This window comes from Uloborus diversus, chromosome 4 (genome assembly GCF_026930045.1).
Source record: "Uloborus diversus isolate 005 chromosome 4, Udiv.v.3.1, whole genome shotgun sequence".
NCBI classification, from domain to species: domain Eukaryota; kingdom Metazoa; phylum Arthropoda; class Arachnida; order Araneae; family Uloboridae; genus Uloborus; species Uloborus diversus.
The window spans coordinates 160,787,093-160,813,945 of NC_072734.1; the positions used below are offsets into that span (position 1 = coordinate 160,787,093).

At 31.6% G+C, this 26,853-nt stretch overlaps 1 protein-coding gene across 1 annotated transcript; it reads left to right on the top strand.

Moving 5' to 3' along the window:
* Positions 1-853: 853 nt before the first annotated feature.
* LOC129220958 (lysophospholipid acyltransferase 7-like) lies at positions 854-26,461 on the top strand. The gene is made up of 7 exons (XM_054855393.1): positions 854-1,065; positions 8,145-8,271; positions 15,406-15,553; positions 15,636-15,787; positions 18,016-18,224; positions 21,308-21,487; positions 26,125-26,461. The coding sequence occupies exons 1-7, from the start codon at positions 854-856 to the stop codon at positions 26,459-26,461; spliced, it is 1,365 nt and encodes a 454-aa protein (XP_054711368.1).
* Positions 26,462-26,853: the final 392 nt, after the last annotated feature.

Sequence of the window (26,853 nt, forward strand, 5' to 3'; positions counted from 1 at the left end):
TCAGAGAAACAGCAAAAATCACACACTTATATTTGTAAAAACATAATCAGGCCTGTTTGTAAGCAGAAATGTTATTGTTAAGTGTATTGGTCTGTGAGCAATTTCGTGCAAATGCAGGTGTGGGGGACCTCAAGATGTCAAATGTGTATAGATTTTGCAAGCTCTTTTTTTAAATTTAAGTATGCTCTGGGGCTGATTGCTATTAGACTGACTAGGGCTGCAGTTAAGGGAGAAAACTTTTGAAACCTAAATATGTATTAAAAGTGACTTAATAGCAGTTGCACATGTAGTGAATGCATTCGTTTAATAATGTTACTAAATATAATACTTCACAGCTATCATTTTTAATATTATTTCTGGTTTAATCTTAAAATGATTAGTTTGATGAATAATTTTACTAATTTAAAATTATTCATCAAACTTATAATAATTTATGATGAATAATTGATAATAATTCAATTATTTATCATAAATTGTTAACTTTCACTTTCTTTGGGGAAATTCACACACCAGGGTCTCCCCTACTGTCTGTTCTCGAAAGCGAAGTCTAGCACTCGGGATAGATTCCATTCTAAAAAAGGGCAACAGGTTGAAGATGAGCCCTTTCTGCTTGCACTTGTTATCTCTGTCTGTTTCAACACCACTTTGGAAGAAGTGCTGAACATGTTATTTTGCATATTAAAAATGTTTTTTATTTACACGTTTGAAGTTTTAGTAAATAGTGACTATTTTCTATATGGCCATTTTCTTCAGGTTCTCAAAGTATTTTTAGTTTTTGTAAGCATTATTTGAGAGTAATTTATTATTTTTTAGATAATTAAGAGAAGTCGGCAGTTTCGAAGATTTATTCATCATGCTATTAGATGACATCATTTACATTGCACTACTCTGTGCATCAGTGGGCTTTGGCTTTGTAATAAAAAACGTACAAAATATTTACCACCGCCGAATTATGTCAACTGGTGCTGGCTTCTTCATAGTTCTTGCTGTCTCCGGATATCACATTTTTCATCCAATATTTGTCATACTAGTTAATGCCTGTATCATACGTTTTTGTAAAGAAAGGTAATATTTTTTTTTCTTTTGCCTCATTGCATTATCATTTAGAACTGTGCAACGCATGTTTTAAACTTATTTAATCCATTCTTGGATGTTTTGAAAACTTTGTTTTTTGTAAGAAATTTTCTGTAATCAGTTACAAGGGTAATATTGAAATTTTTATGCGGAGGAGGGATTCCAACTCAATGAAAATGAAAGTAATTGATCATAGTTTATTTGGTAAGTGAAAAAAATAGCAATGTAGTTAACAACCTGTAAGTTACCCTTACTCCTTACTTAACCTGCTTAAGTCAGGGCTAAGGCAGAACTACAAGCATTTACAGACAGCATGGTTAGGACTTCTTGAGAATGTAATTTTGTTCTTGTTATGGACTCATTAATCTAAAATAGCCAACTCCCATGTGTCAGTATATCCTTGTAGTTCTGCCTTAGCCCAGGCTTTAGGGGAAGTAACTTACAGCTTATTACTAAATCTTTTACTTTCATTTTACGAGTTGAACTGCACCATTTCTTGCCGACTCTAGTTGGTGTGATAAATTAATTTTTGCTACCAGTTTGAAAGTAACCTCAGCTTCAATGAGAGGACATCTACTTCCAACTTGGTTATTGGCTATTCCAGACTTGATGAGTTACAAGTACAAAACTGCAGTCTCTGGATGAAAAATCTGTCAACACAGTCAAAGAATAATCGGCATCATTATTCTTTGACTTTGTCAACCTTTTGCATTTTCCCACATTGTAAAAATTAATTTTCAGTCTCTTGTCACTTATTCTAGTTCTAATGTCCCCTGGATTTTATTTCACTGAAAGTTCACAAATATTCCAAAAATTGATCAATGTTTTAAATGCTTATACAATATAAATTTAGTTGTTAGAAGAGTATAGTATTAAAGGAGAAGGTTAGTCTTAATATTTGTAATGTTTTAGGAATTTATTTCTTTGCTAGTAATAAGGTAAAGCTGTGAATGGCAAAGTGGTTACGAAACAATCCTATGTAATTTTGCTACAAAGAATTTATTATTTTTTTTTGCTGAATAAAAAGAGGATTTATTTAAGAACTTGTTCTGCTTATTACTTAGATTAGCCATATTTTCGTTTATGCGGATTACTTTTGGTTCCAGTTAGTCCCAGATAAACTAGGTTGTACTGTAATATTAGGGTTTCCAATCCAGAATCCCGCAAGATATTTAGCGGGATTTTGCTCTCAATCCCGCGGGATTCCCAATCCCGCAATTTTTTTCCTATTCAAGTGTTTTCCAGCTTTTGCCGCTCATAAAACGATTGTTTTCACCAGTATCATCTGAAGTTTGAATCTTCTTCCTCGTATATCTGCAACAAGAGCAAGTAAAACTGTGTCTCAAATGACCAACAATAAAGTTACCACTTCAGAACAAAATAAAAATAGAGTATATTTTTCTGAGAATGAATTGGTATTCTCATTCAGAGGTTTCAAGTTTCATACGTTCAGCAATTGAGAAAATGCATAAAACTTATAAGCATTTTCAAAAACCATCACTAAAATTTAAAATCCAGTAAATTATGATTTAAAAAAATAGAGAAAGTGTATTACATATTCTAAAACCCACCGAGTAGCCTGCATGCAATGTTGGAACTCTTCTGTAAGCTTTAGTAATGCATTCAAAATCTAAAAGTTACAAAAAGTGCACTCCAAAGAAGAAAGCAATGAAAAATGTGACATTATTTATGTATTCCGCATCACTTTAAAAGGGGTGACCGAAACTTGTATGAAACACGGAATGACTCTCATGACAGTGCAGTAAGTTAAGCTGCTCATGTTTTTGAATTCCTCTTTACAGTGAGAGGTAAAATCAGCGAAGTTATCCAAACACTTTTACTGAGACTGAGACTTGGTGAAATAGTGAAATTGAGCAGTATTCACCCCTTGCTGTAATGAATCAAATTTACTGATACAGTGCAGGCCCGTGTCCAGGATTTCATAAAGGGAGGGGTTGAAGCCTTTTCCCTTTGTAACTTCCGATGTCAAAGGAAAACTAACTACGCGTGTTGAATAGTTCATTTTAGTTCAATAACTAGGCTTTTTTTTATATACGTTTCGCGTTTTTTTTTTTTTTTTTTTTTTTTTTTTTTAAATGAAATCTTATTTGTACAGTTGAACATTATGTAAAAGCACACATATTTCTTTTATGCCACCTCATTTTCCTTTTTTTTCTTTTGTTTTTCCATCAAATAACATTGAACAGGAATTGAATGAAAATAAAAATTTTATTTAAAAAAACAATTGCTGTTTCGCATAGAAACATTTTTCTACTGTGTGAAACGACTAATTCATCCAACACTAAAGGCGTACCATAAAAAAACAAAAAGCAAAGTAACCATTTTCCCTGTCCCTAAGTTTTTTTTTTGGGGGGGGGGGGGCTACGTCATTGTCTAATATTCTTTTTAAAAAATTTCCCCTGCATGCTTACAGCATTGCCGGACTCTACAACCATTCCATTTTTTCAAGCACTTAGAAGCGAAGGTGCTTGGGAATCCTACAATTGAGGAAAGTGTTAATTGTTAAAAGTTGGGGAAACATTAAAGAGGGTGAATACTGTATCAGAGTTTAACTCTAAAATTAATTAAAACTTAAAATACGTTTTGGAAAATCATTTAATGATTCATTGATTTTTTTTTTTTTTTTCAATGGGAGGGGTTTCACCCCTAAAACTCTCCCCTTGGACACGGCTCTGAACAGTGAACCATGTTTGTGAAGCGACAAAGGTATTATCAGTGCAAGTTAAATTGGATACAGCAAAACGCATATCAAACAGACATTGTTTTTGTCTGAAATTTGCAGTTCTTGAGCAAAAACCCAGCATAAGAAAAGAGAAATCTTTTTCAGAAGGTGATGAAGTTAGTGCGGATCTTTTTCTAACTGTCTACAATTATTTAATTTTAGTAAAACCAACTGCAGTGGAGCCACAGCATGTGTTTTCGTCAAGCGCATTATCTTTAGAGGAAAAATCCTTTCCCATCCTATTCGAGAGGCACACTTTTGCTTACCACACGATAATTGCTAATTAGGATCTGACTTTGTAGTGTTTTACAACTGCTGTACGGAATTCAAGAAGACTACTAATTTAAGTAATAAAAAGCCGTCCATCCTAAAAAGCACAACTTTTTCTTTTTCTCATAAAAATTTAATTTTTTTAAGAATAAAGTCAATCCCGTGGGATTGTCACTTTACAATCCTAAAATCCCGCGAGACTGAATTCGGTGCGGGATTTGAAACTCTATGTAATATATTAGGATTGGAGCATGGCATTAGGCTAAGGATTCAAAGGAGGGTCTAACCCTATTCTCTAATTGCACCCAAGTTCATGCCAATTGCATGCACATGGCAATGCACATCTGGCTCAAGGTTTTCACCATCGGCAGGACCCTCAAGAGGACATATCAGCCTAGTCAGAAACTAGGGGCCCGGCTCTAAATCAGAGTAGTTTTAATTTGGCAAGTTTTAGGAGCCCAGTGACCAAACTGACAAGCCTCGGCTCTTGGTGGCCTTCAGATTCAGAATGTTTAGGGGAGGACATTTCACCTAAAACCATTTCTCTTACTCAGGGTGCAAAGTGGGTGCCTAGGGGGGGGGGGGCACGGTTGCTGTGAAATGCCCACGTTATCAATATATATGTAATTTAACAGGGGTAGGCTAGAGTGTTGTGAGAAAAGACTATTTCTTCATAGGGTGCCACAAATCGAAAAGTTTGAGAACCCCTGCTCTAGTTCATTCATAATTTATGTGTGAACAACTACTGTTTTTTTTTTTGCCCATCTCTTCCTTCAGAATTTTTAGTCCCCCTTACTTTGGGAACATTTAGCTCCCTGCAGATTTTTAGCTCTTGTAACTCTCTCTTAGATATGCAAAATAGTTTAAAGTTCTTTTTTTTTTTTTTACTCCTGTTTGTTTTTATATTACAGTGAAACCTGTGTTAGTTGACCACTTGCGGTGTGCTACTTTAGTGCCCCAAAGCAGAATACTACTAAATTTGCGACGTATGTCGCAGAACAGATGCCTGAGCTGCAGAACGATTCTGTTCAAATGTGAGAGGAAAACTGACATTTTTTCTGCAGAAAATCTGCAGAAACCGGTGTGCAAAAAATCTGCATAAACCACGGTGCAGAAAATCTGCAAAAACTGCGGTGCAGAAATTCTGTAGAAACTGCAGATTTGTTACAAATATCTTCCAACTCAAGATTCTGCACATTTCTTAAAATTAGAAGAAAATCTAAAATTCTCGCAAATTACGATAATTTGGCTGAAAGCTCCCGATGTTGAATTCGATGTGTCCTTTGTAGGACTTTCCCAATCGATCTTCATCCACTGCAATTTCCGCCATATACGTATGTTTTGAAAACATGCAAACATTGAAACACGGCCATCGCCGGAAATTGCGTGTCGTTTGAGATTTCAATCCCTTTGCATCCAGAAAATATTTCAATTATTTAGAAAGTTTTGAAGTATTTTATTATATACAACCCAAATTTGACTCATTTTATTTATTATTTCAGTAATTTCTTTATTTAGTAACATTATTTTAATTGCTCCTTCATGCCATGTAAAATTAACCAAAAAAATGTGAATTAAGGAAAAAAATGTGCGCTACAAGTAGCGACGCTACTGTAGTAGCTACATTTTTTAGTAGTTTATAGTGTAGCGCACTACTTTTTTTAAAAAAGTAGTGTAGTGAGTAGTTAACTACAAAAAAATAGTAGTTTGTAGCGATTTCTGGAAACTACTTTTAAATAAACTGGAAAAAAAAATCAAGATTCAAACGAATTTGACTGGCGCAAATTTTACACAAGTACATCAGCGGATTCAATGAGAAATAAGACTCATAAAAATACGAACTGACCTCAGGCATTTCATTTTGACGCCGTAGGTTCTATCTGTTTGACGCCATTAGTTTGTTTGCCGTCGTAATTTTCATATTTCACCAATATTTATATTGAAAAAAGCACTTATTTTCGCGAAAATGAAGATATCGGTGATTTCGCGAGTTGAAAATTTTGTGAATTTGATATGAACAGACCGAAGATTGAAAAAGAAAAATATTTTAGCGAGGTTTAAATTTTCGACAGTATTCACCAAATAAAAAGAAGCTACTGAAAATGTTATAGAAAAGGATTGAACTGTGTTCTCGAGGACTTACAATAAATGCGAGCGTTACAGTGTATGAGAGCATGATAACGTGATAACGGACATTTTTCTTAGTGTCTTCTAGTTTGTCAATCTTTTTTTGTTCAATCCTCTTACGGTGTGTGTGTGTATTGGTGTGTCCCCCCCCCCCCCAAAAAAAAAATCGAAAGTGATTTTTCAAGTCGCACACTCTTATATTTTATTCTTTTACGTCAAAAAAAAAAAAAAAAATCATATAATTTGAACAACGGCAACAAGTGCGGATTATGTCTGAAAGTGTGAATCAGCACTTGTATAATGCCAGGCCAAATTAAAATAAAATGTTTTTTTAGAAACTCAAAATTTCTGTTGATAAAACGTTGCTCCTATATCCCACATACGCACCACAAAAATATTTATTCAAATTAAAAACCATTTAGATATCTCAAACGTGGCCTAACATTTATAACTTTCTTCAAAAAATTAAGATTTTGATACTTATTTTCAGAAATGTAAGATTTTACGAAATTGTCAAGCTGAAAAATATAAGCAGTAAAGTAGAAAAGTAGGTAATTTGCTTAAAATAGAAAAAAAATTTCCTGCAATTTTTAAGTCTCCCACATAGTACTCAAAGATATGGATTTTTCCAAGGTTGAGTTAAATTTTTCATTTAAAATATATTATTTTTTTTTATATTCGTTTGTAATTGTTGATCTGTAAATGTGTTCGCCAGTAATTTTTGAACTTGATATTCTATTTAAATTTATATGTAATTTTTAAAAAGATAACTGAAAAAAAAAATTTTTTTAAATAAAATTTTAAATTTTAGGTCAAGTGTGGCATATCTAAATGTTTTTAATTTGATTAAATGTTCCTGTGGTACATGTGGGATGTTGGGTACAGGGGCAATGTTTTATCAACAAAAATTTCGAGTTTCTAAAAAACTTTTTTTTTTTTCGATTTGGCTTAGCATACAAGTAGTTTTACATTTTCAGGTGCAAGTCGGCACGGGTTGCCGTTGTGCAAATTATATGAAACTTTTTTTTTTCACTATTGTTTTGACACAAGAGGAGAAATACAAGAGTGTATGCGACTTGAAAAATTGACTTTTATTTTTTGAGGGACAACCTATTGTGTATGCTTTTTATTTACTTATTTTTTGCAAAGTAGCGAAGTAGCGACTGCATTTCAAAAGTAGTTTGTAGTTGCTACATTTTGATAAAAATAGTTGTAGTTGTAGTTAACTACATTTGTAACAAAGTAGTTGTAGTTGTAGTTCGCTACAAAAAAAATGTAGTTTTTCCAACCACTGGTCCAGTTTAAAAAAAAAAACTCCTATATGAAACACTTTTGATTTTTGGCACCCTTTTTGTGGAAAATTTCACGTTTTTTGCGTAGAATGCTTGAAGTACTTGCAGAACAATTTTGGTCAAATGATTTACGTTGCAGAACATCGTAAAGTATTCTGCTTTGGGGCTTTAGTGGTCATCTTACAAAGATTGATTTATATGATTATGTCTGATTCCAAGCCTGAAAAAATCGGTCAACTTAGGCAGGTGGTCAACTTTGCATATTTTACTGTAACAATAAAGAGCAATACTCATGTTTTCCTTTGTCATATCAAAAATTTCTTCATCGAGTGAAGAAGTTTGACAAATTTACTATAAGCAGACTAGGAATCCTTTAAATTTATTTGTATCCGAATTGAATATTAAAGGAGTTGAACAGTGACGAATTTGGTACTAACGCCAAAGTTTCAATTTCAAAGTTTATGTATATTAAAAGCTGACCTACCTGCAATCTCTTCAACTTTTGAAAATTGGAATCAAAATCAAAAATAAAATTCTTTCTGTTCTATTCCTGAGAACTTTTTTTATTAATTTTTTCTACATTAATTCTGTTCTTTCTTTATACAATATATCCAATACTTTACTATCTTTCCATGTAGGGTATGTCATGTTACAAGTGCTGTCTTTTGCTTCACTTACCTGGCATTTTTTCGAAGCACTCATTACTTTGGATTACCTATTCCTCCAGCTCACACAAATGCCATTCAGATGATTCTCACTTTAAAGGTAAATTTGGATTTTAAAATTTCATGATGATTTAAAGTTGAAATTTTCATTGCACTTTGTTGTGCACTTAATTTTCAGCTATTAACCTTTGTATACATTATGTACAGGGTGTCCCAGAATGTCGTATACAAACTTGAAGGGAAGGTAGAAAATGTGGTGGCAAGCAAGAATTATATTGGAACGTACGATTCGAAACGCAGTGCTAACGAGCAAAATGCACATGAAGCCGGAAAAAGATGGATTTGAAACTGGCTCCAAATTTATTGCACAAAGATGATTTCTCATATCATTTTAGATTTAAAGGAAGGTTTAAAGCCATTGTTCAAATTTAGTGACCTGTAGCTATAATACTTGTGTCACAACGCCAATACAGCAATCGATGAAATCGCTGATAGATCGACTTTGCGACGGCTGCATTGAGAAGCATGTAATATAGCTGCCTGCACCAAATTTTAACAACAACTTTAAGCCTTGCTTTACAATTGAAATGTTGTCTGAAATCGTCTTAGTGCAATAAAGTTGTAATCTGTTTCGCATCCGTCTCTGGCTTCGCACACATGTAGCTTGTCAGTCCTGTGTTTACAGTCGTATGTTTCTTGCTTGTCACATTGTTATCTACCTCCTCTCCATGTTTGTATACAGTATTCTGAGACACTCTGTATACTTATTATCACTGGTAGATATGTTTGTTAGTTTACAGATATATTTCTCCACTTTTTGCCTCTTCTTTAAAAGCCAATATAAATTTAGCAATTCAGAGTTTTCAGCAAAATTTTCTCAACTTTCATTTGACCAAATGTGAGAAATATGTTTTAAATTCTATTTGAAAATCCAAAATATGAATTCTATTGTCAGACATAGTAGTCCTTACTTTTTCTCTACAGCACTGGTTCTACTGTGACATGCAAACTTCTCCTTTTAAACTATGTTAACTGTATACTGCCATGCTAAGCACAAAAGTTGTATCTTTACTTTTTATCAAAATTGACTTACCATCACCAGGTGGTTCTTTGTAACATATCTTACCTATATGTTTTGTGATCATTTGTGAATGAGAAGTCTTTTTTAAAAAAATCTTAAAAAGTATATTTTGAATCAAATATGTGGCGGCATAAAACTTTGAATAGCAGTTTCTTATTTTGAGCTCAGATGCAGACTTTTGTGCTTAGCATAGCATTATAGGTACGGTAATCAAAAATGATTTTTTAACTTTTTTAGTAACCATCTTCCTGGTCTACATTTATGTTTATAATATAATGAAATCCTTTAATGAATTACCACATATTAGTATAAATAAATGCATACAAAGCATTCTTTTGTGAAGGGCGTGCCATAAGAAAAAGGTTAAATCATAACCAAAATAGATTTAATTGTATCTTTGGCCCATTATGTTTATCTGAAAGACCTGTTAAAAGCAATGAGAGTACTTGCATGCCTGATATAAACTTATTCATGCAGGTACAGCTTTCAAATAAATAGCATTTTACCATGTTTTTATTATTTTGGTTTTGTTGATATCTGTTCGGGTGGAATCTTGCAACTCAATTTTCCCCCGCTTCTTGTGATCGGATTCTTTTGAAATTTTGTATGTAACTTCAGACATCACAATGCAATGTTCTATATTATCAAATTAATTAATTTAAAATCAATTATTAGTTTATTTCAATTTGTATATGCATTTAGCCTAAAGCTTCTAATATGAGGACGAAAAAATGTTCGCACAAATTGAAATTAACTATCCACAGAAACCGCTGATTTTTCTGCATCAGATAAAATTTTTTCCAACAATCCAAGGTAATTAGAAGGTGAATTATAATTGTTTTTATCTAATTTCATTCTAAAAAAAAAGGGAGTCTTCAATTGAAAATTCATTGTTGTTGAGGTTCACTGTTGAACAATGTCACAAGAACTATTTACAAACAATTATTAAAATTTGCCTAAAATGTTCAAAGCAATATACATAATCATAGCAATCTGCATACGTATGTAAGGGATATTTCAAAATAGTGTCGAACTTTCAATGTACAATAGGACCTCGATTAACCGAGCATTCTTTTGTAGATAGGTAAGCCCTGAGAAAGATAAGACGTTTCATTTCTCTGTTGTTCAAGTGTTTTATGCTTTTATTTAAAAACAAGAATGTACATTTAATAAAATGATGAATTTTTAATTTGAAAATAAAAATCTTTTTTGGAAATTTCTGTTTTATTCTGTATTAAACTTGATATTGTAAAAATATTTAATTGACTTTTTAAGACTCACTATAGTTTTTAACTGTCAAACATTCCTTTTTATACTTTCATTTTCATCTTTTAAGAATACAGTCAAATCCCGCTACAATGCGATCCGATTTACGCGAAATGGCTGTAACACGAGTTTTTCATGAGTAATGATTATTTATTTTATTTTATTTTTTTTATTGTTGACGCAAATGGCTCGCCTGCAATATGATTTTATTTGGAAAGGAGTCGTGGAGCTTTAGAATGAGTTTCCTTGAAACTAAATATTGGTTTCGTTAATGGACTTTCATTCCTTTAGCGACACTGAAAACGAAAGTTAACACACTGCACAAGTCTAAACAACGTTTTGCTTTAAATTACTGTACTCATACACATAATCACTCCAATTCTTTATTTTTTTTTTCATTCTACATATATGAACGTTGATAAGATAGAATGGCTCCCAAGCGTTATTAAGGCATTTAAAGTCTCTTACACAAAGGAGTGTCTCCAAAACCTTGTGCAAGCAATAAATAGTGGAAAATTTCAACCTGACAGAATATTGAAAGCAGTACGCAATCGTCTTTGCACTGCAAAATATCGACGCATCATTAGAAGCCATAAAAACCATAAGGATTGTGAAGGGTTTGCTCCTGAAGAGTATTCACTGTGAAGCAGTTCAAAAGACAGTGGCATTGGAGAAGCACCTCAGTGAAGAAGGCATCTCCGATATGAAGGAAGTGGACATAAGCGAGCTCATCGAATCCCAGGGCCAAACTCCCTCAGATACTAACCTAGTAGAATCTTTTAAATCTGTAAGTGAGGAAGATGAGGAGCTTGAAAGGGAGCAGCCAGAACTGGATTTTTAAATCCTTAACAAAATGAGCATGTACGCAAGAGAAATGCAAAGAATGTAGGATACGCAAGATTATTAACCTTCGCTAATCACCTTGCGTCTGCTATAGCTTCTTACAGCAGTTTACTTGTTTTAGATAAGAAAAAACTAAGGCAACCGAAGATAACATCCTTTCTGATAAAAGTGACTGATCCACCGAAAAAAACCCCGGGATGATACTAAAAATGCCAAAGATGAACCATCACTCTTTCTTCTTCTGACGAGTTTCTTGACGTGCATGTGCTGTCTGAATACTGATAACAGTCCGATCACATTGCATGAACTATCACCTTCTTCATTTAAAAAAATTATAATTAAGTTTACTATATCTAAATTTCAGTGCTATTATAATACTGTAATGTACATAATGTAAGTACCGTACTGTTTTATTTCATGTCTCTCTCTGCTATTGATCATTGACTTCGTGCTTCATAATTATAATTTATGTTAAGTAGGGTCTGGTGGGGTAAAGTGGTCATAAAATCGCAGGTTTTCAACTTAGGTGGATAATAAATACAACAAATTCTTTAAACACTTCAATTTTTTTTTATTGTTATTTTACATTGCATTATTAAAGAACACGGTACATTGAATTTTAGGAAGAAAAACATTGATTTTAGTAGTTTTATAGCACTTTCTTTTCCCTATGTTTTTATGACCACTTTACCCCATGGGGTGGGGGAAAGTGGTCATAGCATGGGGTAAAGTGGTTATATTTAAAAATAGAAGCAAAATCATTATAAATAACCCTAAAACTTGTATATTTCTGTTGCTTTTATAGTTACAAGTATATTCACGAGTACATGCGTGTACAAATATATTCGTGTCGTGTTATAAACGAGTAAACACGTTCCTATATGAGCAGATACATGTATACATCAGATATATGCATGCACGTGCCTACTCAAGTATATATGTGTATATACAAGTATAAGTATATATACGAGTACATAAGCATGTATACGTGATTACCTACAGAAGTGTATACGTGTCTACATGAGTACTTACGTGTCACGTGTATACACGTGTCATGTGTATACGAGTATATACGCGTATAAACGAACATCATATGCTCGTATGCACTTGTATCTCAAGAAAATACGTGCATACTTGAGTATATATGTGTAAAGTAGACGTATATACGCATATATAAGTGTACATACATACATATACGGGTATACACGAGTTAATTCGTGGATACATCCAGTGCGTCTTTGGAGTATGTATCTACTCACGTATATATATGGAAGCACGAGTATATATACATGTATTTGCGTAAACATGACCATATACCTGTATAGACGTATATACGTACATTTACGTGCATACACCAGTACATGTGTGTATCACGAGAATATACGCTTATATACATGCCGACCTACAGAGTGAATTTAAGCTCTTGGGCAAAAATCAAAGGGGTGTGAGAGGGAAGGATAGGAAGTTAAGAATCATAAGGAAGTTATAATCACTGACGCACTACATGTACAAAAAGTCAGAAACTGATGGATGCAAAGCAGGGCACAAATTTGTTGCACTAAGATGATTTTACCTAATATTTTAGTTTTTAGGAAATATTTAGAGCAGTTGTTAAAAGTTACGGCCTGTAGTAGCATCGCAACAAAGGCGCAGCGGCTGATGAAAGTTTTTCAAAAGTCTCGTTATTGCAACAGAGAGTGCTTTGTGATTGCGAAACACATTTATTACAGCTGCAGGCCGCAAATTTCATCAATCGCTTTAAAACTTTCTTGAGACCTAAAATGTTGTGTAAAATTGTCTTTGTGTAATAAATTTGTGACTTTTTTTGCATCCATCAGTTTCTGGCTTTGCGTGCATGTAGCGCGTCAGCATTGTGTTTGTGACTATATGTTCCTTATGATTATTGCTTCTTATCCTCCCTTCTAACACCTTTTAATAATTTGCTCAAGAGTTTAAACTCACCCTGTATACTTGTATTTCTTATGCTTGTATGCAAATGTCTACTCGAGTACGACCGTGTATATTACGTGTCTACCTGAGTATATAAGTTTTTATGTATATATGAGTATAAGCGAGCATATACATGTATAGTAGAATGTATAGCTGTATGGATGAAAAATACTTGGACATACCCATACACGTATTTATTGGCGCATTTATGTGAATACGCCTATGTACGTGCCTACACGAGTATTTATGCGTATATATAAGCATTTACTCGTATTTTTAACCCCGTTTACTGTAAAAACAATACATATTAAGTAAAACTAATATTTAATCTGTATCGGCCTTATACTTAAAGATTAAGTGACATTAGAAGAACAATATTCGTTAAGCCTAATATTATGACCACTTTACCCCATCTTACTTAAATTGTTCTAAAAAATTACCTAAAATAGATTCAGCTAACTACTAATGAATAAGAGTTCTTGAGACATGTAGGAAGCTTCCTGTACAGTCAATCTGTTCCTAATTCTAACAAACAAAATTTCTCAAGGAAGTTAAAATAGGTGTTTAGATTTTAGAATTTTTCATATTCACGCAAAATATTTTTTTTTACCCAATAAAATTTTGCCAGTTGCAAAATTTTGTATTCAAAATGTAGTTTCTAACTGCCCTACTCTAAAATAAAATTTTCACATTCATTCGAACATTTATTTCCAAGCTATAGCCTATTTGACGTATGACCACTTTACCCCATTGACCACTTTCCCCCACCAGACCCTAATAACTCTTTTTCTAAAATATAGTAAAAAAACCAGTTCTTTATAAGAGATACGGTAATGTATAGTTCAGAAATAGTTTAAAATAAAACAGGGGGTGTTTACAAATGTCTAACATAAGTGGGTATGCATATAAAAAATTTCTGAACATACGTTGTTCCACAGTGTGAAATTTCGACTCATGCGAAGGGTCTTGAAACGCAACCCCGCGTAAGTTGGGATTCGACTGTATTCTATTGAGTTTTTTATTGATACTTTTCAAAATTTGCTATCCTGACAAGTTTTTGTACTAAGTTTCTATTATCCGAAATTTCCAACAACCGAGACATTAGTGGTCCCAAGTACCTCGGATAATCGAGATCAAAATGTTTGGTTGAACTGCAACTTTTTAGTAGATATGTGTTTTTATTTCTGCTTAACTCATCTCTGGTATATTTTTGTAATCATCTATGTGTTTCCAGTTCATTCACAGAGAAATAATGTATGATATATTTTAATATTTCCTCACAATAAATATTCTACTTGTTATATTTTCCTTTTTTTCAATCCATTGTTGTTTGGTTCCATTTTCAAAAGATTGTTGCATGAATTTGCCTATATTACTATATATATACACATACATTAATATTCATTAATATTTATGCTACTGCTCAAGGAAAAAAGAAGTTACTGCTACTCTTGAGCAAAAAGAGTTTCGGCAATACTCAATGCCAGCGTTTCTTGAATTGTGTTCCGTGGAACATCAGGGTTCCATGGAGATCACTCAAGGGTTCCTTGAAACTTGCATTCCTTTTTTAAATTCAATTAAGTCACTTAAAAACCAATAAAAGTAAAATTTGAGTGAAACTTTTGAGTAGTGCAAAACTGAATGAACAACTGAGTAAAAACCCTATAAACGACAATGTATCACCATCGACTAAGTCAGTGTATGAATGTGAAACTTTATTGAATTGCTATTTCATTCATCTTTATAGCATAAATTTAAGTAAACCTCCTCATTGCAATTCTGGTGCATTTTAAAAGATGAATATACCCCAAATGTCACAAAAGGCGGTGGGTAGAGGCACTTCTTCAATTTGCCAGGACATAGAGTACGCGTAGAACAGAGCCATCTGTCAACAAGGAATAAATACTGCAGTAACTTTGTTTACTCCTACTCAAAATTATTTAGTTTTATAGCTTGTTTGACCTGATTCATCAAATGTCATTATAACATTTGTTGTTCGTAAAATTGTTTTGCTTATTCCTAAGAGTGTTATCTCATTATTTTTTAAGTTTTTATTTTTATTTTTACTTAATTCTTGTTGTGCTACAATTTCAGATGGTTGGTCTTGCATTTGAAGTCTGTGAATCAAAACGCATGGAGAAATCTGAAGATAAAACTGTAGTTGCTAAAAATTACAAACAGATAAATCCATCCTTTTGTGATATTTTCCACTATGCATTTTGTATGGCTGGTGTTTTGATAGGTAAACTTAGAAAATTGCCTTTTACTTCATACTTTTAATATATATTTTTTAAAAGTCATCTGAAATTGTCTTTTCTGTTTAGGGCCTTATTACAAGTTCAGAACCTACTGGGATACTTTCTATTTGCCATACAGTACATTTGTTGACTCAAAACAATTTCTTTTTCAAAGAATTAAAGTTGTTCCAATGTATGTTGCATTCTACTTAATTGGAAATTATTTGTATCCTATTGAAGTAAGTTATACCTAAAATAATCTATGAAGAATAATTTTGATACTTTTACTAGCAAGTAAAAATGCATGCTCAGTGCCTATAGTAGAATTTTTACTTTGGTCCCCAAATCTATAATATTCTTAATGCACAACAGTCAAAAAAAAAAAAAAAAAAATCACCAACATTGCTTCATTTTTTTATATGATAATCTTTGATATGTTACCTCTCCCCCCTTCAACAACTGCTAACTTGATTGTTGAGCTGTATATGAATCAAAAAACATAAATCCAAGTTTAATCTATACTCCTCAGCATTATTCTGGCACTGATTGACATTTTTTAACATTGGTATCATTCTTGTTTAGGCATATATCATAGCCTAGCACAAGTGTTTGGATGCGCTTGTCAAAGCTTCATGATGGCTTAATGATCCAATGGCCTGTGATTGCAACCATTGGATTTGACTTTGTTACTATGTCCAGAAAAGCTAATGAGAACCTGTAGGAAAAAATTTCACATAAAAAAAAAAAAGTATTGTCCTGGAGTTGCTTAAAAGAATGAACTTGAGGTGTTTGAAATGATGAAAATCACTTATTGTGCAGGCTATAAGAGATGATGGGTCAAAAACTTCCCTTCTGAGCTTAATACATTCTGTCTATAGAATTACTCATCACCAAGGCCGGATTTAGACTTAACAGGACCCCTAAATATTTCATAGAGGCCTCTTTTGTAATTTGAACAGCTATACATTGGTTGCAAAGCAGGCCATCTTTTAAGTTATTTTTTTCTTCACCATATCGTCACCACAGAGCAAAAGTAAGACATCTAATTCCAGGAATAACACTAAGATATCCTACTGTTTCTCTAAGGCGACAATATGTGTCTTTTTCATTTAAGACGTAAAATACATTTGTGTTTTTTTTTGGTTAACCTTGGAAGGGGATAAGAAACAAAAAGGGGGTGATAGAAGATTCCAATGAGAGAATAGAACCAGCTCTAGACCTTGTCCAATTGCTAGCTATTTTCATTTTATGGTAGGATTAAGTAAAATAAGCCAAAAAAACATGCACATATATTTGTTCTATATGAAATATTTTTCAAAACCATTCAAGGTTGCAAGCTTATACTGACAGTCTGGCTATTACACCAAAGACTGCAGTTTTGTCCTTGTTATATACTCATCAGTCTGAAACAGTCAATAAGCTGGATCTTTTATTCTTGACTCCGAACAATTGAATTGATTATTTCAGAAAGGGCATAAGTCCTACATGAATCCATTGGACTTACGCCCTTTCTGAAATAATCGATTCAGTTTACATACCTTGGTGTAACTTTTGACCCAAAACTTACTTTTAAGTTACTCATGGAGAATATTGTCAGCAGAGTCACAAGACACTTTATTACTTTGAAACGCCTGGCAGGCTCCAGGTGGGGCTGCTCTAGATCAACATTAAATACAACTAAAAAGGCATTTATTTTAGCAGTGGTTTCCTATTGCTGTGAACTCTTGGTGGCCTCTACACAAGGCATTGGTGACCTACTTGAAAAAGTACAATATCAGGCACTTCGCCTTATTACAGGTAGAGTTAAAGCAACTCCGATCGATGTCATGTTGCTCTGTACAAGAAATAGGCCTATTAGATCAATAATTGATTGATTGAATAATTGAAGAGTGCCATTATCATTAAGGAAAAAATCATAAGAATCTCTGGTTGCCATTCCCTATGGAGCAGTAACTCAATATCTCGTGAACGAAACCTAAAAACACAATTTGGCTTCTTGCAAAGAATCTTAAAGCTTAAGGAACTTTTTGACATTAATTTTAGTCCTGAGCATCTTTTGCAGTCTCTTAGCCCAAGTGTGGAAAATAAATTTCATATTGTTACCGAACTTACTCAACCTATCACTAAAAGTAACACAAATAACTTAGTCTTGAGATCTTTTGAGTATGAGACTATTAATGGCCTTTACCCTGAAGATGATCGACTTCATATGTATATGGCTGGCTTCTAGATGGAGGATTGCATTACCTCTGAAGCAGGTGTCTACTGCTAACTCTTTGCTTTCTTTTGTTTAAGGTTTCCAATAAAAGTTTGCTGTATCATTTTTATGTGCTTGAAATAGAACTACTAATGAATCCTCAAAGAGTGATAATACAGTTTAAATGTTACATTATGTTGTAAGAATGCTGTAAATATCAGTCTTTTCTACTACCTTTTACTTTAAATAATTTTCTGTCATTATTTTCAGTATGCTTCCTCTCCAGAAATTTTAGAGAAGTCTTTCTGGTATAGAGTGTTCTATATGACACCATCATTTTTCAATTTTCGCATGAGAATATATTCTGGATTCATTCTTGGTGAATGTGTTTGCATAGCGATGGGATTAGGTGCTTATCCAAGAGCTAGTAACCCACAACCTGGAGCTGGTCCTACTAATTGTGCTGCTCTTGAAGAAATGTAAGATTTTTTTTAGCGTACATACAACACGCATCTATATATGTTTGTATTTGCAATATAAGTGGTAAATACCAATTTCCATGGATGGACTATCTCATTTCAGGAACTATGTGAAGTGCACCTGAGAATGTATGGTAGAGTGTTCTGGCAATTACAAATAGTTTCTTAAATGAAATGTAATTCAACATTACTCATTATAAAGATTAATCATTAAATATGCATTAAGTTATGTAGTTTGAACAGTGATCAAATAGATAATTTCATTAGTTGAAAAATCAAGTTTTCTTGCAATGTATTTCACTTTACTTATATGAGCTGCTGCATATAGGCAATCCCACAGGTAACTGTCTGACATTTTGAAGCAAAACTACATATTTTGCAATATTAAACACAAAATATACATTGTAAAAAAAAAACAGCCTTTTCCCGTGCAATACTGTATATTTTAGGCTGAATTAAATGGTATAAATTCCCAAAATAAATTTTGGACTATTTAAAAAAAAAATTGTTAAAAGCATGGTAACTGGCTGAGATACTTGTTTTTAATCTATCAGTCAATTACCATGTTTTTTAAGAAATATTTAAAATGCATCCAAAATGTATTTAGGAAATTCAATAATACCATGAAATTCAGCTTAAAAAATGCAATATTCTTTGCCAAAAGATTGTTTGCATGACATATATTTTGCATTGAATGTTATAAAATATGTACTGTTTTGCTTCAAAAATGTCACTTAGTTACCCATGGAATTGCCTGTAATATACTTACCATGAAATGTTTTTAAGCTGAACAATCCCTTTAGCATAGGGCTTGTCATTCATTCCTCAAAATTCTTCAGACATTTAAATTTCCTCAATAAGAAGGAAATTGCTTATTTTATAATGGATGGTACACTGAGGTTTTCCTGAAATTATCAGGAAGAAAATTTCATTCTGAAACTTCATAATTATACAATTCCTATTTGTGTTAATTATTTTATTTTTAGTATTTCTTTCCTAAGTCCCACTTACTTATTTCTGAAATCATATTTATACTAACCAGAAAATTAAGGCTGAAAGAAATATTGTCTATGTTTTTATTTGCAAAATTACAATTGTAAAAAGAATGTTGTGATTTTTTTAGTTTTATGTCACAATAACAATATAATAATTAATTTCTTGTTATTATTACTATTATTTATTTATTATTTCAAACTTTGCTTACTTTGTTTTTTGATTTATCTTCATTATAGAAAAAATTCATACTTATTAATATTTACTTAAAAATTAATAAATGGTCTCAGCATACCATGATATATATCAAGATATATATCCGATATTTATTTTGAAAATATGATATTTTCGACATTTATTTTTTCAACTACGGTATTTTCAATATAAAAATTATACCAATCATAGTAATATTGTTCATTTATTATTAAAAATAACCAAAAAGTTATGTATATATTTTTACTATGCATTAGTACATCATTAATATAAAAAGTGATGTAATGTTTCTTTTTTATTTTGTATTCATAAAATTATTAGTAATGTAACAATTTTAATTCATATTAAAAGTGCCAAATTAAATATTAAACATTGGTCAGAAAAAAAAATGTCTTATGAATGTGCAACGACTAATGCATATTTTTTATTTCTGAATCATATAACTGTGCAAAAGTAGGTAACAGAAGAAAAATGAGTAAAACAGTTTATGCTAAACTAACTTCATTAAAATTTATTTAAAATGTAAGATGAAATATTAGATATAAATAATGAAATAAACATATTGTAATAATAATGTAAAAAATTAAAGAGTGATTTGAAGATGCATTTATTATTACTAGACTTTAGTTCGTGCTGATTGAACATATTGGATAGCTATCAAAATACCCGATATATATCAAAATATCAGATATTTTCGAAAATATGATATTTTCAAACCCTGAATGGTCTTAAGAAGATCGTCTTAAATAGTGTGTGTTGTTAGTACAGCGCATCACAAAAGTTTAAGCATACAATAGATGGTTCTGAAATTCTTATTATATATATCAAAACAACCATATTACTAGTTTTTATGTCAAATTCACAGGCAATTTATTAACAAAAAATTAATAAATTATTGCAAACGGCCGGAACTTTTGTCTTACCTGCGATACTTCTGAGCTAGAGTGTGTAAAGTTCAATATAAAAAAATTCTAAAAATGAATATGTATATTGTACAATCTCCTTTATTTATATAATTTTATCAAATACAAAAATAGATACTTTTATCGCCGTTTTCTTGAAAATAATAAGATTGTTAAAGGCTTAATTATTTATTGAAGTACAGTAGAACACCAATTATCAGGATCAGTCGGGACCAAATGAGGGGAGGGGATAAGAATAAGAGCTTTTAATTAATCACATGAAAAGGTAACACTTTTGCTGTACATTAGTGCAGTACATACATATGTACTGCATTTTAAATGAAAAATCTCTCAGTATCTTGGTCAAAGAAAACTGTTTGACTAGCTTTGCAGAGGAAATAGCTCGTAGACAGAATCATTATTTTTCAAATTGCTGTATGTTTCAAACTTAATCAACCCCCCCCCATCCCCCATGAAATTTAAAAAGCGATTTGGATAGTTAGAGTTCTACTGTTCTTATTTCATTTTGTCAGAAAAATAAGTAAAAAATTACTTATCTATAAGATTGAAGGGACAGTTCTGTTTAATCATTTTATTGTCTAGAGCCCAGGATTGCTCTCATATTTTTACCTCATTAAATATAAGTCAGATTTTATTGTTTACTCTTGTAAAAAAATGGTTTCTTATGAGTTATTACTAGCTTATCAAGTCCTTAGATGTCCCTATATCCAAGAGCCAGAAATGAAGTTTTGACTTCTGTTTTTTGCCTGAAGTAGTATAATAGTAGAATAATTGTTGCACCACTTTAGACTGTAGAAGTTGAATCTGAATTAGATTATTGTTTCTGCTGGTAAAATCTTTCATCAATTTAACTTTATTTTTAACATTTTCCTTTGGTACTGTGGTACACTATTAATGTTAATTATGAAGAGTTATTTAATTTGAGCTGATGTTTTTTTCCCCCCCATTTTGTAGTGAAACAGAGAAAAATTGGTCTGAAGTAGAGTACTCTTTTGAAACTATCAAAAATATATATGAGTATGGAAGTGAATTTTGGCCAACAATAAGAGAAGGTATAAGAGCTTGGAATAGAACCGTGCAGTATTGGCTAGCCTCTTTTGTCTACAAACGTCTGATGGCCCCTAAGCCTGCAAAGTATGTAAAGCTCCAATTTAATAAATTATCTGAATGCCTGCAAAAATTCTTAAATGTGTATTTACCTGCCACTTGTTTCATATGATTTATAATGAAAGTTTCAAAAAACAGGTAAAACTGTATATTCAGCTACATATAAGCTTCTATGTATGTTTCAACTCACTTTTGAATCTCATTTTTTTGGTAACTATGTTTCCCTTAATGCATCCAGTTAGAAATATTCTAGCTGAAAAGCATGATAAAACTTTCTTTCAGGGGGGGGGGAGCATAAAATCTTATTTCTTATGCCTTTTGAGCCCCACTAACTTGTCCCATACTGTGGCAGAAGACAATTTTGAGGATTTATCAGATAGATATTGGAGAAATAATAGGTGATGAAGAACTGAATGAGAATTATTTAGTTAAAATGATTCATGAAACAAATAATCATAATGTAAACCATGATTTGGAGGAACAGCAATTTGAACCAGTTGTATTCACAACAATAGTCTGTAGCTTGAATGGAGAAGAAAGTGGTATGGACAGTTTTTATAATAACACACGAACATTGAAAGAGCTCTCCTTTTCCAGAATATTCTTAGCAAATGCTTTAATCAGTTTGAAAGTACTAATAAAGATTTAGCAAATGTGTCTACAATTTTTAAAACAGATTTTATTGAAATGTTTTGTTGAGCTGAGATCTTCCCTTATTCATCTATTATTGATCTAGAATCCCATTAGGAACATTCAGGTTATGAAAGTGACGTCATATCAATTAGCAAACATAGTTCATGGAAATGGTATTGGTAATGAAATATATTAGTTTTTATGCAGATTGTACTTTTTTGTTCTTAGTGTAAAAGGAATTGACTGAATATGTACTTATATTGCCTGTATATATTTGTTGTTATACGAAGTATAACTTTGTTTTACATAAATAAATGAGTGAAAAATACATATATTACTGTGTTTTACACTTCCACATAGCAAAATTTTGATTTAGATATGTGCAGAATTTATCTTTAGTGTAAGTCGAGGCATGGCTATCAGTATGTATATAAATTACTGTAAAAAGACCGAAATTGGAGAGTGTCAACTTTTTCTGGGTTTATTAAGTTTGTGTCCGATGTCTTTGGAATTGAAATGTTGATATTCACTGGCAAATGTTGACATTTGCCAGATTTCAGACTTTCACATTTACATATTTGTATACATGGTAATCTGATGTAAGTGATAACACTAGCAAGCCAACAAAGTTTGAGTTATGTCATGTTATTTAATTTTTGGTTACTGAATCCTGTGCAGTTTTAAACACTGATTTCAAAAGTAACTTTTATTTATTGTTTTTTTACTGATATTGGCCTTTAGTCAATGAATATATATATATATATATATATATATATATATAAATATATATATAATTAAGCAAACAGAATTACAAATATTAAACAAATTATAAATAACAAATGATGATAAAAAGGAAAAATACAAACAGCTATTAAGTAGGAATAGAAAAAGAGTGAATCCAGAGCTCATCAGCCGTGGAGGATTCATTAATTATGGTCAAAAGACCAAAATTTTAACTATAAACTAGAAGAGAATGCTTAAGCTCCAGTACATGTAATATAGAGTAACAATGGGCAAACGCACCACTTGCTAAGCTAAAAACAATAAACTAGAGCTCAAACCTAAAACTAAAAGCAGGGGGTTTCGCCTCGACTATTTAGGAAAACAAGTTCCGATAATTAGCCTTCCACGGGACAGTACCTGCCAATAACAAAATTGTCTTACCTTGAAATCCAAGTAAACATGTCCTGTCCGTTGTTCAGCATGATAAAAAAGCCTATCCATTCGTCAACAAAACATTAAAAATATAAAAACCATGTCCGAAAAACAATCCAAAGACGTACCAGGTCGCCTGTTTCGCACGTGTAAAAATTTTATCCACTACGGTGATTCATAAAAAAATGGTTTGTCACGGTTGTATCATACATTTACACAGTTAAACAGTTTCAAAAGAAGCGAAATGTTCATCGAAGGCTATACTTAAGCAGATGTTTTCAACTAGATTTTTAGGGAAGTTATTATGAAAAAGTAAGTTTTTGAGTACTGAAATTTCTTGCTTAAATGCAGAAATGGTGTTGCAAATTCTTTTAATTCTGATAGCTTGCGAAACAATAATGCCAATAAAAACCTTTTTACTAAGGCAGGAGGAGAAATCTTGTAAACTGTTAACTGCGAAATTGAATTCACGTCTTTTATCATAGATTGTAGTGGAACAATTTGAGTCAATTTGTATGTTGATATCCAAGAAATTAAAGCTATTATGATTAGAATTGGTCTTTTTGAGCGTTAATGAACTATGATAAATAGTTTTGCTGAGTTCAGAAAAATTAGGAAAATTTATACACAAAAGGTCATCAATGTATCTACAACAAAGAGGTGTAGAGGAAGGATTGTCAATTAAATATTTTCGTTCATAATATAAAAGAAAAAGGTTGGCTAATGTAGAGCTAAAATTAGCTCCCATTGCTATACCATTAATTTGAAGAAAACATGAATTACCATTTTTGAAAAAATTATTGAAAATACAAAATTTAAAAAGACCAAGAAAAAACAATTCATTAAAATCAAGGGAATCCTTGACTGCATTAAAAAGTTCTGAAACAGAGGAAAAAAGTTCAACGAGTGGGATATTGGTGAAGAGGTTTTCAAAATCAAAAGTTTCTAAGTGGTTTATATCAAGCATATTAAGTAAATTGATGACTTCATAAGCATTCTCTTCTAGTTTATAGTTAAAATTTTGGTCTTTTGACCATAATTAATGAATCCTCCACGGCTGATGAGCTCTGGATTCACTCTTTTTCTATTCCTACTTAATAGCTGTTTGTATTTTTCCTTTTTATCATCATTTGTTATTTATAATTTGTTTAATATTTGTAATTCTGTTTGCTTAATTTTATATTTACTTGGCTTTTTAGTTTTGCTGCGATGCGCATCTATGGGCTCTTGGTGTGGTCTTTTCAATATTTTTCACTTTTATTATTATTTTATATATATATATATATATATATATATATATATATATATATATATATATATATATATATATATATATATATATATATATATATCAATAAAAAAGCATTTCTCTCCTTACTTTTGTAAAATTTAAATCTAAAACTTTTAAAATTAAATACTAAATGTTATAGTTAATATTTTGGGATGTATATCAAGTCAAGACCAAACGATATTCAAAGAGGGTGTTTAGAGATTAATTTGGAAGCCCCCTACTTTCAAAAAAGAGCTTCAAACATAAAAAAAACTTTTCTTTTATGTTTAAGATTTAAATAGTAGTTTCTCTCTCCCCCCCCCCCCCCCACTTGTTTAGTGTCATAATTTAAAAATTTTATGCTTCATGCATGTTGAGCTATGATAATGGAAAGAGTGGGAAATCATGAAGCAAAATACATTTAATTCATAGTAACTCAAAGTCAGGTAATTGGAATGCTACTACAACTTGAATCTTTTATTAGATCCCTATCCCTTTGTCTTTAATTTCATGTTAATTATCCTTCATATCTAAAAGTTTACTTCTTTTAGCCCTAAGGTTTTTTTTAAAAAAAAAAGATGACTTGCAATAATTTGATAGCTACAAGAACAGAAAAAACATGCTAGTAAAAATGTGATAATTCTTTCACATTCTCTTGCAATTTCTGCAGTGCACAGTAGAATCCAAAAGCCAAAGGAACAACAGTTAAAGCAGGTCGATAAAGAAGCAACTCTTGTGGTTTCTCATATTGTATTCTTTGCTCTTAATGGTGTGTATAAAGAGTCATTAAGGAATTATTTCTGAAAATCTGTTTTCTTCTATGAGACAAGTGAGAGTGATTATTGAAGTTGAAGAATTGACAGTTAAAGAAGTTGATAAAAGAGAATGCAATAATAAAATTTGACTAAAGCACAGAGTTTTCCACGAAAAGTTTGTACATAACATGGGGGAAAACTAAAGTGCTTGCAGAAGAAGAAACATTTGGGAAATAGTTTTAGGATTATTTCACTAATCACTAAATTGTTTATTGTAACTTAAAATGACAGATTAATTTATAAAATAAATACAAATAAAAATTATGATTTGTTTTTTGTTCTTAATGTTTTAAATTAATTGAACATTTTCTTTGTAAAATAACTTATACATTCTTTAATTTTATCAGTTATCTACATATTAGAGTATCCTAGGTTTGTTACTAAAACGTTGGAAATCAAAACTTGTGGTAAGTGCAACTTCTTCAGTTTTGCTAAATTCGAGCTATCGCGAATTGATTGTAGTCCATACAGTCCTTAGGGAAAAAAGACTTATTTGTAACTACTTGGCCATCATGGGCATAGAAAAAAATAAGTAAGTTGTCAGTCAGTATCAATTAAAAACTAAGTTGAGGGTTAGTGGCTATTTTGTTCATAAAATTGAAATTTGTTTACATACATCATAGTTAGCATGTTAATGTATCATTTATTATTATTTTTAACTTGTAAGACATACTTGTTTTTCCCTCTTAGAATTTTTTTTTTTAAATTGTGTAATTAACTTCATTTTAATTCTATATATTTTGTTGCTGAATTTCATAACTTGCTTGACTTATCTGTATAAATATTTTCAGAATTCTGATAACCATGTTAGTCAGCTCATTTTGGCATGGTGTTCATCCTGGATATTACTTGTGCTTGTGCAGTGCTCCATTATTCTTGTTTGTTGAAATGGAAGTTGAAAAAGCTGTAAGGCATCATGCATCCTATCCACAGCAAGTATTGTTTGATTGGATTTGGTGGGTTATCAAAATGCAGTCCTTCTCTTACATGGGAATGGCATTTCTACTGTTGGATGTAAAAAGTTGTCTATACTTTTGGAAGTCAATATACTTTTGTGGCCATATTTTTATTATTTTGTGTTTTTTCCCTGCCTTCTGGGTAAATAAGATGAAAGTTAAGAAAACATAGTTGTGTGCCAAAATTTTTGTTTTTCAAATCAGAGCTTTTATTTTGTCTTATGTATTTGATGTACTTAATTTTTGTTTTACTTTATTTTAATTATTGTACTGTATTTTATAAATTATATAGTTAAGACAAAATTATGTTGTTAAAGTGTGTGAATGAATATACGTGTCTATATCAGTGGTCTTAAAACTTTTTCAGCCTGCTCAATTTCGTTATCCACACAAACTCACATTCTGGTAAAAATAAGTCATTGAGAAATGTAATCTCTGCATGAAAAATATGTAAAATTGAGTAAAAAAACTCATAGAATATATGTAGAAAAATTAGAATGCAAAGAATTTCAAATACTTTTAATTGGGAATGCACGGTCAACTCAGCATTTCATCCATTCAGTG

Excerpts from the sequence above, each read along its gene's own strand:
- LOC129220958 (XM_054855393.1), top strand. The coding sequence starts at position 854 with ATGCTATTAGATGACATCATTTACATTGCACTACTCTGTGCATCAGTG. Across the intron at positions 8,272-15,405 it reads AGATGATTCTCACTTTAAAG|ATGGTTGGTCTTGCATTTGA; the intron begins GTAAATTTGGAT and ends CTACAATTTCAG. Across the intron at positions 21,488-26,124 it reads ATGGCCCCTAAGCCTGCAAA|AATTCTGATAACCATGTTAG; the intron begins GTATGTAAAGCT and ends AAATATTTTCAG.